The sequence below is a fragment of the Micropterus salmoides genome, unplaced genomic scaffold (assembly GCF_014851395.1).
Source record: "Micropterus salmoides isolate LMB-PRFRI ecotype aquatic unplaced genomic scaffold, ASM1485139v1 Ms_hic_scaffold_4120, whole genome shotgun sequence".
Lineage (NCBI taxonomy): Eukaryota > Metazoa > Chordata > Actinopteri > Centrarchiformes > Centrarchidae > Micropterus > Micropterus salmoides.
Genome location: NW_024043508.1, coordinates 424 through 13,188, shown reverse-complemented (window position 1 = coordinate 13,188; position 12,765 = coordinate 424). Strand labels below are relative to the sequence as shown.

The following is a 12,765-nucleotide window of genomic DNA, read 5'->3' as shown; positions in this document are numbered from 1 at the left end:
TCAACACCTCTGTCGGGTCGGAAATAAGGACCGGCCGTGCCAGTAAAAGACCTGGTCCCTACCCTAACCAACGTAATAAACTCAATAAAATTACTCTATTAGATTTCTTCTTTAGTCAAAAGACGGCGTAGTCAAAAACTTCACTGGAGACGGTCAAGAGTCGGTGCAAAAGAGTTTATTCCAATAAAGGACAGATAAACCCGAGCAACATCCCTGGAGGTCTCAGGATGGAACCGAGTTGGTGGTCAGCGAACATCGCCTTATATTCACCTTAAGCTCCACCTTGTCCCTCCCTTCAGGTGGGCGTTACATCTTAACTCCTCCTTATCTCCTCCTTCTAGGTGGGCGTTACATCTTAACTCCTCCTTATCTCCTCCTTCCAGGTGGGCGTTACATCTTAACTCCACCTATGGTGTTCGCTGACCATTCCTCCCCTTTGGTGGATTTCTTATCCTCTACTGCCATCTAGTGGCCTTTTTCTTGTACTGTTTTACCAAATTAACCCTTTCATTAATGTTACAGTTTCCACTTTTTAACTATTATTACATGTTATTATTGTTACCATTTATCTCTCTTTATATTTTTTACATTACTGGATTAGAAATCCACCAATATGTTTCAACTTCAGTCCCACCGTCTTTTTTAAAAGTTATACAGGCATAGTTTGACACCATTAAAACTTAAACACTTACAATCCTATTTTTTAAAAGAATTAATAAGGAATAACATATCTAATACATATATAACGTGATTCAATGAACAAATACATGATTTAACAATGCCAACCATGAGGGTGCTTTGTCTCATACAAGTTTACTTTCGGCAGCGCAAAGCTTGGTTTCATGCAGTACCTAGCCGTACCAGGCGCCATAAATCACAACATGTCATGATCTCATTCTTGGCTTCAGTTCGCGATGATCTCAGCCCTGGCGTACGTGACTTACTGCACGTGCCTTGCTTCTAATGAGTGGGTTACGGTTGGCTAGGTTTTGCCTGCGCGGCCTGAGCAGCTTCTCTGCTCATGTAGGCTCATTAAAAAGCACACGTTCATGAATACACAGAGTATAGGAATAATGTATGATAAACACACAGAGTATAGGAATAAAATATGAGTTAAAACTCACTCCTTAAACACTCAGTAGTTATACACTCAGTAGTTTAAACACTCAGTAGTGAAACACTCAGTAGTTGTAACATATTGCAAACCATTAATAAGGTGTATAAATATAGAAAAAGAACCTAACAATCAATCTAGGAATTAGGCATTATTCAACATCAATCAATCTAGGATTTGGGCCTTATTCAGGATTTAGGCATTATTCAACACTCAGGATTTAGGCCTTATTCAAGGCCTTATTCAACACCTCACTTGGTCATTACGAATAGTTGGTCATGCCTTTTGGCCTGACAAATTCTCCTGTTTTTTTCCAGAACCTAGTGAATGATGATCTCAGGGATTTGTCTTTGTATATTTTGATACCATTTTGATCTTCTCCCACGTCCACCAGGTTCTTCAGCGGCTGCTCGAGAACAGACTTTTTGTGAAAGCAGAGAAGTGTGAATTCCATTCCAAATCTTCCCAAAGTGTGAATTCCCTTCCTTGCTGTTCATGTCAGCTATAGGGTGCTTCTCAATTCTCTTAATTGCATCCACATTTCCTCGCGTCCTAGTCGAGGAAACCATGCAGGGAGAGAAGAAATTAGGAAATGTGTTTTTAGATAATAGAATCATTTCCTCTGAAGCATCACGTGAAGGGACGTCTGTTGTCTGATCAGCTGATTGCAACTGTCAGTCGGCTTTAACAGCAGGAGAGACTTTCGATGGAGTTTTTGTCTGCACACGTGCTCTGTGCTGATTCTAAAAAAGTCTCACAGTTATCACTGCAGAGCCGCATGTTTTCTGTCTGTAGCTGCAGCCTATAGCTGTTTAACAAACACCTGCACATGAAGAACAACCTGCATTCTGCTAGTATACTGAGCCCGTTGTCAACCCAGGGCGTCAAATAGGCTACTGACGCTTAGTGAGGCTTCCTGAAAGCGTAGTTGGCCTATTTGATGCCATAAAATGAGAACATGTTGTTATAGGTGCATTCTGTGTCCTGTTGAGATGCAAAGGATCATTTCTACTTGCAGAATGCATTTATATTATTTATTGATTATCTGCATCTGTATTTATTGATATTATGATTGTGTAGCCTATTAATTAGGCCTATTTAATAACCCAGAATATGATCTTGGTGTCATTTGATTTATTAGGCTTACTGTTTCAGAGGAAACTGAAATCATCTAAGCTGACTTAAACATAGTTTATGCTCTCTATTTATTTAAGCTTCTGATATCCTTTAACACTGCATTCATTTTATTTTGCAAGTCAAATTACTCGTCACCAATTTAGCCTTTAATTGACTGCATAATAAAAGTTAAGTGGAGAAATAACAGAATAAAGTAGTGCGTGGTCCTTTTGTGAACAATGAACACAGATTTTAACTAGACAGGAAATCATAAAACTAAGAAGTTTTTTGTGTTTGTGCCTTGACTCAGATCTCTGTATCTCTGTGTGTAGACGCTGCCGGCCAGTCCTGTGCTGCATTTTGGAGCTCAGATTCATCTGTCTGCCCGCTCTCCGCCTCAGCTCACCAAATTTACCTTTCTGCACTTTTCTTCAATAAATCATTGAACTTATCCCCTGCTGGTGTCTCTTCGCTCTTTGATATTTTGTGGTTGAACATCACAGTGATGTAGTCAAAAGATAATTTTAGTTAGTTATTGCAATACGTAGGCCTATATACAATAAATCTCATATATCATATATAAACGTATTCACACTTCAATGCACGGCTGGTATATTAGAGAGGTAAAGATGACCTAACATTAAGCCTAGTTCACACTACACGATTTTTAGCCCAATTTGCCGCTCGGCGACCGTCAGGCTGTGATCAGGTGTAAATCAGCGGTTAAAAAAGTAACTAGGTAACATTTACTCTTAGTAAATTTTAAATTACCTACTTTTACTTTTACTTAAGTAGATTTTAATACTGGTAATTTTACTTGTACTCAAAGTCCATCAAAAAATCAATAAAGTATTTAATTTATATACAGTTAAGGCACTAAACTTGTTAGCAAAAGATAGCTATTTTGAATTACAACTTTTCGCTTTTCATGCAGTTCGGCTGTTCTCTTGCACTCATTTTTCCATGTGTATGTGTCACAGATGCATGTGTCCAGAGTGCACAGAGATTACTGGAAGTGCACATGCATGCACACAGCGAACTCCTGCTAGGTCCTTTTTGGTTTCTCAAGTTAGAAATGAATGGTCCACCTCGTCAGTTAGCTGATGTTATGCAATGTTAACTTTAACTTGCCAAACAGGCATTGTTAGATTATAGGTAACGTTACTCTAACAGAGTCACTGAGGAAAGACATGCGGAAACTAGAACAAGTGGCTGCACCTGGACTGAATAACAGACAGAGTGTGAGTAGTGGTGATAGGTACCGTCGGTGCTGGGGGTGGTTGCCATTTGTTAAAGACAGGTACTGCTGTAATTAAGGCGATGTTCCAGAGCTGGGTAAAGTCAGATTAGTAACGGTGAGAAATTAGCTGTATGACAGCCGCTTCCAAGTTTGTCTAGGCTCTCCAGCTGTACATATTTTCAACCTGTGATGGCCCATGCTTGATTCAAAATTATTAGTAATTAGATTATTAATATAATAATAATATTAATGATAACAATAATAATAATATTATTTGTTTAGCACCTCTTCCACATAAAAGTAGGTGTCGTCTGCATAAAATTGAAAATTCACTACATGATCACTGAGAATGATTCCAAATGGTAGCTTGTACAGACAAAACAAAAGGGTCTAAGAATGAAACCCTCTGAACCTGAAAGGATATTGTGTTTATCTGAGAAATGGTCAGCAAGACTGACTAAATAACTTATGACATTTAGATGGTAGGGTCAGAATTTAGCGTAAACAACATGAAAGCATGGATCCATCCTGCCTTGTATCAATGGTTCAGGCTGGTGGTGGTGGTGTAATGGTGTGGGGGATATTTTCTTGGCACACTTCGGACCCCTTAGTACCAATTGAGCTTCGTTTAAACACGACAGCCTACCTACCATGTCCATCCCTTTATGACTACACTGTACCCTCTTCTGATGGCTACTTCCATATATATAATTCGCAGCCCTCACCACTAGATGCCACTAAAGCTTATACACTGAACTTTTCACTATTGTAGAACTTACAATAAGTTGAATACACTTGAATTTAAATAAATATGACCAGAATTATGGCTTAGTATGAAAAAAGCACATCCTAATATGACTAACAAAAGCATGATATGAATATTTCTAGCTAACTTCAAGATATATTTTATCCTGAAACACTTAAACATCCGTTTCTTATCTTATTTTAAGTTGGTGATGGTCTTAAATCTAGAATGGTGTCACTAGAACTGACAATAAGTTAAATACCCCTCTTTAGAAATAAAGAGGATGACATGAACAGTGAAAAACTAAATGCTACTGATGCTAATGACTTTGAACCAGGAGACCAGGGTTCGTGTCCCGTTTGAAACAAAAAGTCAACATAATTTTTTTTTTAATTGACGTATTTTAACCCAAACCATGATCTTTTCCTAACCTTAACCCTAAGTACATTTGTTACCTAAACCCAACCAAGTACTTTCTGTTTCTAAACTGAACCAATCTGCAACGTTATACGACTTTATTAGCGTGTCGTTTCAGAATGGCGATGTTTCGAAATGCTATCGTTTTGTTTTGAATGTCTAACCAGACGTTGCATATTTATTGTTGCTAACTTGACTGGAAGTTGTATGTTTGTTGCTGCTAAGCATTGCTAACTTGACCGCGGGGCTGAGAGAGAGGGGGGAAAAGTGCAGTTCAGCCCTGATCCAAAATCTAAAAGTTTTGTGATCTGTTGCACCTTTATAATATTGGCACCCTGACCAGAGTCACAAGTTCAGTGACAAGAAAATGATCCGCATCAGTGCGTGCTCTTTGTTATAAGAGTGCTTTCCTGGAGGGTCACCATCCGGCTTTCCAGCAGGTCTCTTACATCCCCTAATGCCACGCTTCTTGTTCCTTTTCTTATGATGGCTTGCAGGTTCTTCACCCACTTGGGCTTGGGGCAAGCTGCAGTCAGAGTGGGCTTGGTGTGGGCCAGAGGTGTTGTAGGGGGGCGTGTCATACAGCTTAGGGCCTCCTCTCTATGAGTGCAGTTTGCCGTCTGCAGCTTTCTTAGGATGAATTTGTTCTGAACGATCTCTAATTGGAAGTTTTAGATGCAGTGCTCCACCAACATATGACAATTTGGCTGCAGGGGTCAGCCACCACAAATGAATCCTGTTCTTGTGGCAAATACTGTAGTCTGGACAATATGGAGTGCTATAAAGAAATGATTGAACTTTGCAAATGGGTGTGGGCACTGACTTATAATCCTCAAAGAACATCTGGGCCTGCATATGGTAACCTCTAACACAGGACAGGACCAGATACAAATGCCTCATTGGCATTAATATCTCCTGTTCTACTTATCAAGCTCTGCTCTAGTGTTCAAACTTGTGTGAAATATCAGGTAACTTTGGGAAAATGGATTTTACAATGGCTTCCACACAGCTAAAGCCACACAGCTGTTTTTATTCAGGTTTGTAGTCAGAGTTAATTTAACACAAAGACGCCACAAGATGGTGCTGTACTTCATGTATCATCTGTGAGCTATGCGGTTTACTCCCTTATTGATCCCACTCTATTTATATTTGATTTTAACTTGACCAACCCATACTTATGCATTCCTCTTATTTTTAGCTGTCATATGTTCAGTCTAATAATTTGAGCTTTTTCTTGTCTGATTAAACCAAAATTACAACAAACATGTAAAACTACAGCTTGTTTGTTGCTTTCATCATTTACTGTTTTTCATTTGGCTGTTCCGTCCGTTTGGTCAGGTCTGGGTAAAGACTGCTCAATTAAACCCAAGCCAATCAATCAATATGCATTTATTATTAAAATATGTTTTTCTACTTAGGGTGTAAATGTTGAAAATGTTTTTAGTTATGTATTGCATGTTCGCTGACCTGCTGTACTAGCTGAAATACACTAAGTAAAGACAGATAAAGAATAGGTTATTCCAGGATGTAAAAAATAGTAAGATAATAATAATAATAATAATAATAATAATCTTTATTTGTAGAGCACTTTCAAAAACAAGTTACAAAGTGCTTTAACAAGTGTAAAGACAATAATACCCAAAAGACAGTAATACAAAAACAATAAAAGATAAAAGCATGAAAACATTGAAAAGACTAAAATACACGTTTAAAATAAATATAAAATTTGTAAAATAGAATAAAATAAAAGGGATAAAATAAAGTCAAATAAGATCGGGAAAGGCTCTCCTATAAAAGTATGTTTTAAGAAGGGACTTAAAAGAGTTCACTGACTCAGCCGACCTGATTTCCTCGGGCAGGCTGTTCCAGAGCCTCGGGGCCCTGACAGCAAACGCTCTGTCCCCTTTAGTTTTCAGTCGAGACTCTGGAACAGACAACAGACCTCTGCCCGAGGATCTCAAGGTACGTGCTGGTGTGTATGGGACTAAAATTTCACACACTACATCCTCAGTCCGCACGCAGTGTTGAAGATCAATAAGTGAGTAATTAACACAAATGCACAAAAGGTATAGATCTGCTGTCCCACGCTCCTCCAGCAGCCAGTTTGAAATTTAACGTCTAGGAATGTACATTCTAAATTTGGGAGGCGCCTTCCTTGTGTGTGGGGAGGTTTAAACAGAAATTTAAGAAAAGGTGATTTAGTGGGATAATTCATTCAAAGGAGGAACAAAAATCATGTTGAAAAAGATTGATATTTTACTAACTAACTGATAGAGACAATAGTTAAAGTTTCAAAACTACAAACAGTAGGATAAAAGCTCAGCAGGATACAGCTGCAAGCCAGTTAAACAATTCTTCACAGCCAGCTGAACACCAGAGGAGGCCCTCTACTATGGGGCCTCGTGAGATAGGCGCAGCGGCAGGCGAGATCAAGCACTGCCTGCACTACTACCAGTTATAAGTCCAAGTGGAGCAGATAAGGGAAGAACAAGCCAGACTCTACAAACGACTGAGCGCCCTCAAATCCAGCCTGTTCCCCAAGAAACCTGTGCCAGAACAAGTTCCACAGTACCGCGGGCAAAGCTTTGGACACAAAAATGGACATCATACATCTTCATTGGACATTATGCACCATACTGAAGTGTCACATGATTGTCCAAGCACTGTTGTGTCTTGTCGTGTTGTTGCAAGTTGTTTAAAGATGACTCGCTCTGCATGATGAGTCTTTGCTCCAAGCAGTGAAAGTGATTTCTTCTCTCTGTGAGCATTTTTTTATGTGAATAGATAAGAACCCAGGTGTTGGGCAATTATCACCAGGCATGTGTGTGAGTGCACAAGAAAGTATAAGCAAACGAAAAATGAGTGTCAGCAAAAAGAGAATACCACTTTGGGAAAATCCCTGGAAGACATCCAGCTGCGAGCAATGTATTACAAAGAATGGTGGGTTTTAAGCAATAAGTGACTGATTTACCATAATTATGATATCAGAAAATGTTTTGATCTTTGCGATCTGTCCTTTTGATATACAAAGCTTTAAAAGGGTTAATTTATTCATGCTTGTATATGTGGTAAGTATCTAGATAGCTAAAGTTAAGAACACAGTTTTAAAACTTTGTAGCTCTGTGTGTGAGCTCCTCTCTGGATCTGACTGCCTGGGCTCAACAGGATGACTTGTGTGTGTGTGTGTGTGTGTTTAAGCAACCGTGTGTGCTGTCAGGTAGAGGAGGACACAGAGTAGAGTGAGGGAGCACAGTAAGGATGCCCTATCTCTATCACACAGCACAGAAGACACCAGCTCACCAGGACTTCCTAGAAACTCAGGTGTGGCTAAGATGTCATGATCAACAGTAAGCATACCAAGGCCACAGAGAGGTAGAGCAGTGTACAGTCAGGCAGACATCTTTGCATGGTAAATCCATGACAGCCACTTAAATATATGTGAATTTCCATAGAACCAGGTGCAGCAGGAAAGAGAACCAAGAGATGACATAACACCTAGAAACAGAGGTGAGAGAGGCCCAAAAAAAGTTGAATATCAGTTGTTACATGCCATCTTGTCAACTCAGGTCTCTGTTCTGGTGACAGAATGAGACTATTTTGCATCGATCTTTGACCCGCTTCAGTAAAATTTTTGTACTATTATTGGCGTCTATTTTTGTTTAAAATAAGCACGTTGGTAAAAGTTATATGCAAGTCAGCCATAACATTATGACCACTAACAGGTGATGTGATGACACCCATTATGTTGTTACCAGTGGGTGGAATATATTTGGCAGCGCGTGGAAATTTTGTATTTATTGATGATGAAAAATAATTATTTATTGATGTTTGAGACAGAAAAACTGGGCAAGCAGAAGGTTTGGAGTTACTTTGACAAGGGCCAAATTATGATGGCTGGAGAACTGGGTCAGAGCATCTCCAAATCTGCAGCTCTTGTGGGTTTTCCCGGTCCGAAGTGGTCAGTTCCTGTGAAAAGTGGAAAAGAGGAAGGAAAAACAAAGAACCGGAGACAGGGTCAGGGGCGGCCGAAGCTCATTGATGCACGTGGGGAGTGAATGCTGGCCCCTGATCCTACAGATAAGCTAAAGTAGTCAAATTGTCAAATACACACAGACCAGTCAGCGTGCGTCTCTACTGACCACTGTCCACTGCCAAAAGAGCTGTCCGTTTCAGAACTGGACCACGGAGCAATGGAAGAAGGTGGCCTAGTCTGAAGAATGACATTTTCTTTTACATCACAGATGCACACGCACTTGTGTGTTGCTTAGCTGGGGAACTCGTACGTAGCACCAGGAGGCATTATGGGAAGAAGGCATGCCGGCGGAGGAAGTGTGATTCTTTAGGCAATACTCTGCCGGGAAACCTTATTTCCTGATGGCACTGGCCACTTTCAGCAGGATGATGCACCCTGCCACAAAGCAAAAATGGTTCAGGAATGGTTTGAGGAACACAACAGCAACAGGGTGTTGACTTGGTCTCCAAATTCCCCAAATCTCAATGCAATCGAGCATGTGTGGGATGTGCTGGACAAACGATCCATGAAGACCCCACCTTGCATCTTACTTAAGATAGGACTATTTTAGGACTTAAAGGATCTACTTCTAGTGTATTGGTATCAGGCACATCTTCAGAGCTGTAGTGGAGTCAGTGTCTCGACGGGTCAGTGCTGTTTTGGCGGCGTAAGGAATGGCTCATCGTGTGTGGTTCCTGGCCCAGACAGGGATGGGGTGGGGCTGTTTTAATATGATTGGCTATGTCAATCAATCACACACTCCACATCAGAACATGGTGAAACAGTTGAAATGACCCATAGCCCAACTATTTGTTCTTCAAAAATCATGGAAACGTGACAAACGCAAAGGTGGTGCTGAAAGATGTGGGAGAAAAAAAGTAGTTGCTTGAGGCAGATGCAGCAAAGTGCCCCAACATTATGGTGCTTTCAGACCAAAAGCGAAAGTGAGCGTTCGCATTTCCTGTCAGAAGGCGCAAAGCAACGCGAAGCAAAGGGGGGGGTCCGGCAACGCGAAGGAATTCGCATGAGTTGAATATTTTCGAGCGAGGAGGTTGAACTATCTGGTGAGTTCAGAAAACATGTGTCTGTGACTTTATTCCAGCTATCATTGTACTTTACTGTGACCAAGTTAGCATAGCATAGCCCTGATCGATCCAAACATTTTAGAAGTTGTTGTCCTGCTGTCTTGCTGGCAGACCTGACAAAGCATGAATTCATATGTTTAACAAATCTGCATCATGTTGTTGTTATTTCAGCATCAGTTTAATCCGTTTATTGCAATTAAATCACAGCAAAATGTTTACTTTGGGTTCATATTGTTGTGGTAATGGCGAGTTGTGTTTATTCAAGTTATCACGTTAAAATCGCCCTCTCTTATGAACACTTGCAGCGAATGTACTCACGAAAGGAAAGCGTCACGAGGCGAAAATTCGCGGTTGGTCTGAATGCAACATCACAGACTTTTCTTTCAGTGCTGCTGCTATTTCTACCGCCACCAATGGACACAGAATGCCAACAGCAGGGGAGGGTTGTAACCAAGTGGGAAGCTTCCGGTCAGAGAACTGAGGCGAACGCGGAAGTCCCTTAAACCTGCATTCTATCAAACGACCAGCAGGGGGCGACTCTTCTGGTTTCAAAAAGAAGTGCGGTCTATTAGAATATAATATGTAATGTTAAAATGTTGCTACTTCTTAGCTGATTTCACATCTGGTGCCGCTGGTTGCAAAAACTCAACATGGCGGCGCCCTATCGGCCGAACTCAAGGCTTCAAAACGGCAGTCCACAAACCAACGGGGGACGTCACGATGACCACGTCCACTTCTTATATACAGTCTATGGTAGTGACTCATTAATGAGTAAAAAAAAAGGTTGTTGGCAACTTTTTACGTTTCTTTTATAAAAACTTGACTTTTACTCTTTTCTCGAATATTTTATGGGCCAGTAATCTGTTTAACTTCCCTACATGTGCTATTTATTCCTTCATAACTTCTTTAGTTAGTTAATTTGTCTGTTATCTACTATGTATTTTGCTTCATTAACTAACGAAATGAGCTGTCAACCAAGCTGTATGCGCCCAGTTATGCAGGACAGCGCCAGGGCGCCTGTCCCTGAACTGACAAGAACAACCAAACCTTAAAGTGAAAAGGTATTAGCCTGATTTTCTAAATGTTTGCATGTGCTAGTGGTGTCAGTGTTGGAAAGCAGCCTGCATCACCCACTCACAAGCTGCAGAAATTCTTTCACTTTTTATTGCTGCCCGATTAAACGCGTATTTATTACTATACGCTATAGCATCTAAGTATCTCATTGTGAAGAGCGTGGTTTTCTTATGGAATTATTTTCTTTAATGACCTGTCCGTTTTACGCCCTATGTCAACTGGGATTGGCTCCAGCCCCCCCTTGTTTTCATATGCTGTGCCCGAATAGTGGGCTGACAAGGGGTAATTTGCCATGCCATTTTTGTAAAAGAAATTTATTGTTGTAAATGTTAAGTGGGGTATATTATTGTGATTTATATAATATCAATAATAATATTAAGTTCTTTCATCTGACTTCTTAGTACAATAACATGAAACACAATTTTTCAGATTAAGATATGTTTTATTTGATCTTCATTCACCAGAATAAAAGTAAAAGTACATTTTTGAAAGCACACGTTACACCAATAAGTGAAAATTAAACAGTAAACAATTAAGTTCTTGTAAAGCAAACAACAAGTAAAATCAAGAACAGGTTTATGTTTAGAAGATACGAAGAAGAAATACGTAGTAGCTCATCACAGTCTGTATTATCTCTACTGATTATCTTTCTACACTTCTATCTACTTTTGCAGTACAGACGTTTCCTGTTTGATCTGGATACTGATGATGTGTTTAGGCTATTGATTATGATTATTCACTCTCTTGAAAGAATGAATAGAAATTGCTTGATACGTTCAAACAATGCAGCACTGAAGGAGTATTGGTCTTCACTTAGGCTTCCCTTTGTCATTTGTTTGCTCTGCACTTCTTTATACATGGCATCTGAGTAGTGCGTCCCCCCGTTTCCTGCAACCATGTCATCGATCTTCTTGATCAGCTCCACTACTTGACTTCTGGCTTTATTGGTGTTGTCAAAGACGTGGAACCTGTTTCCACAGCTTTGGATGACTCGTCGAAGCTCTGGATGGCCCTCTCTTACATACTGTTGTATGGTCTGGTCTCCAAGATCACCACCACGAGTAAACAGCACGATCATGTGCTGGTTAGCTTCTGGACCAAACAGCTCCTGCAGGGCTTCCACTGAGTTTTTCTCTTCTGGTGAATCGACCCACTTGGATGACCAGCAGGAACACATGAGGACCAGGACATGAGACTTGGACACATTTCACAATTTCTTTTTTGATGATATCTGGGGATTTCGAAGTGTCCAGGATCCCTGGTGTGTCTACCACACTAAGTACTCTGTTATTCCAGAGTACCGCAGCTTTTTGACACGTCTCAGTCACCGACTCTGAACAGGGACGGGATCTGAAACTTCTCTCTCCCAGAATGGTGTTTCCAACAGCACTCTTGCCCACACCAGTTTTTCCAATCATCACAATTCTCATATCAGGACCTGCAAAACAATTCATAACTTGTGTTCAAGCTGTCTGAAAGAGTAAATCGTTGGCTTGATGTACATATATTTTAGTGAATATGAGCACATAGAGCAGATTAAAACAAAAATGTTTTGAGTCTTACCAGCAGGAAGAGCCATTTTCTCTCAGCACTGTTTTCTGTGCAGAGACGACAAAGATGAATGTAAAGGCATTTGTTTGAGACATTGTTGTTTCTTTATATAGTAACTACACGGCTGACACCCCCATAATATTTGCATAACAGCTCCATATAAAACAGGCAAAGACAAGGACATTCTGCAGATACCTCACAGCTCGTCTGGCTCCTTGCTGCACAGGATCCAAGGACCATGTCTGACAGTAAGTTAAACTATTTCTATTTGTTTGTAATGCTCTCTTTACTTTGCATTAATACAACTCTATTGTTGAAGTCAAGGATCCACTTTTGAATAATTAAGGGAAATTGAAACCATGTACAGATTTCTTTATTGTATGAGATTAAAAAATGACATTATGTTTGTTG

The 12,765-nt window shown here is 40.2% G+C and overlaps 1 protein-coding gene across 1 annotated transcript; it reads right to left on the bottom strand.

Moving 5' to 3' along the window:
* Positions 1–11,539: 11,539 nt before the first annotated feature.
* Positions 11,540–12,390, bottom strand: LOC119887342 (GTPase IMAP family member 7-like). Its single transcript, XM_038698157.1, is given in 2 exon segments — positions 11,540–11,942; positions 11,944–12,390. Coding segments are annotated over 2 exon segments (717 nt in total). The 5' UTR covers positions 12,258–12,390.
* Positions 12,391–12,765: the final 375 nt, after the last annotated feature.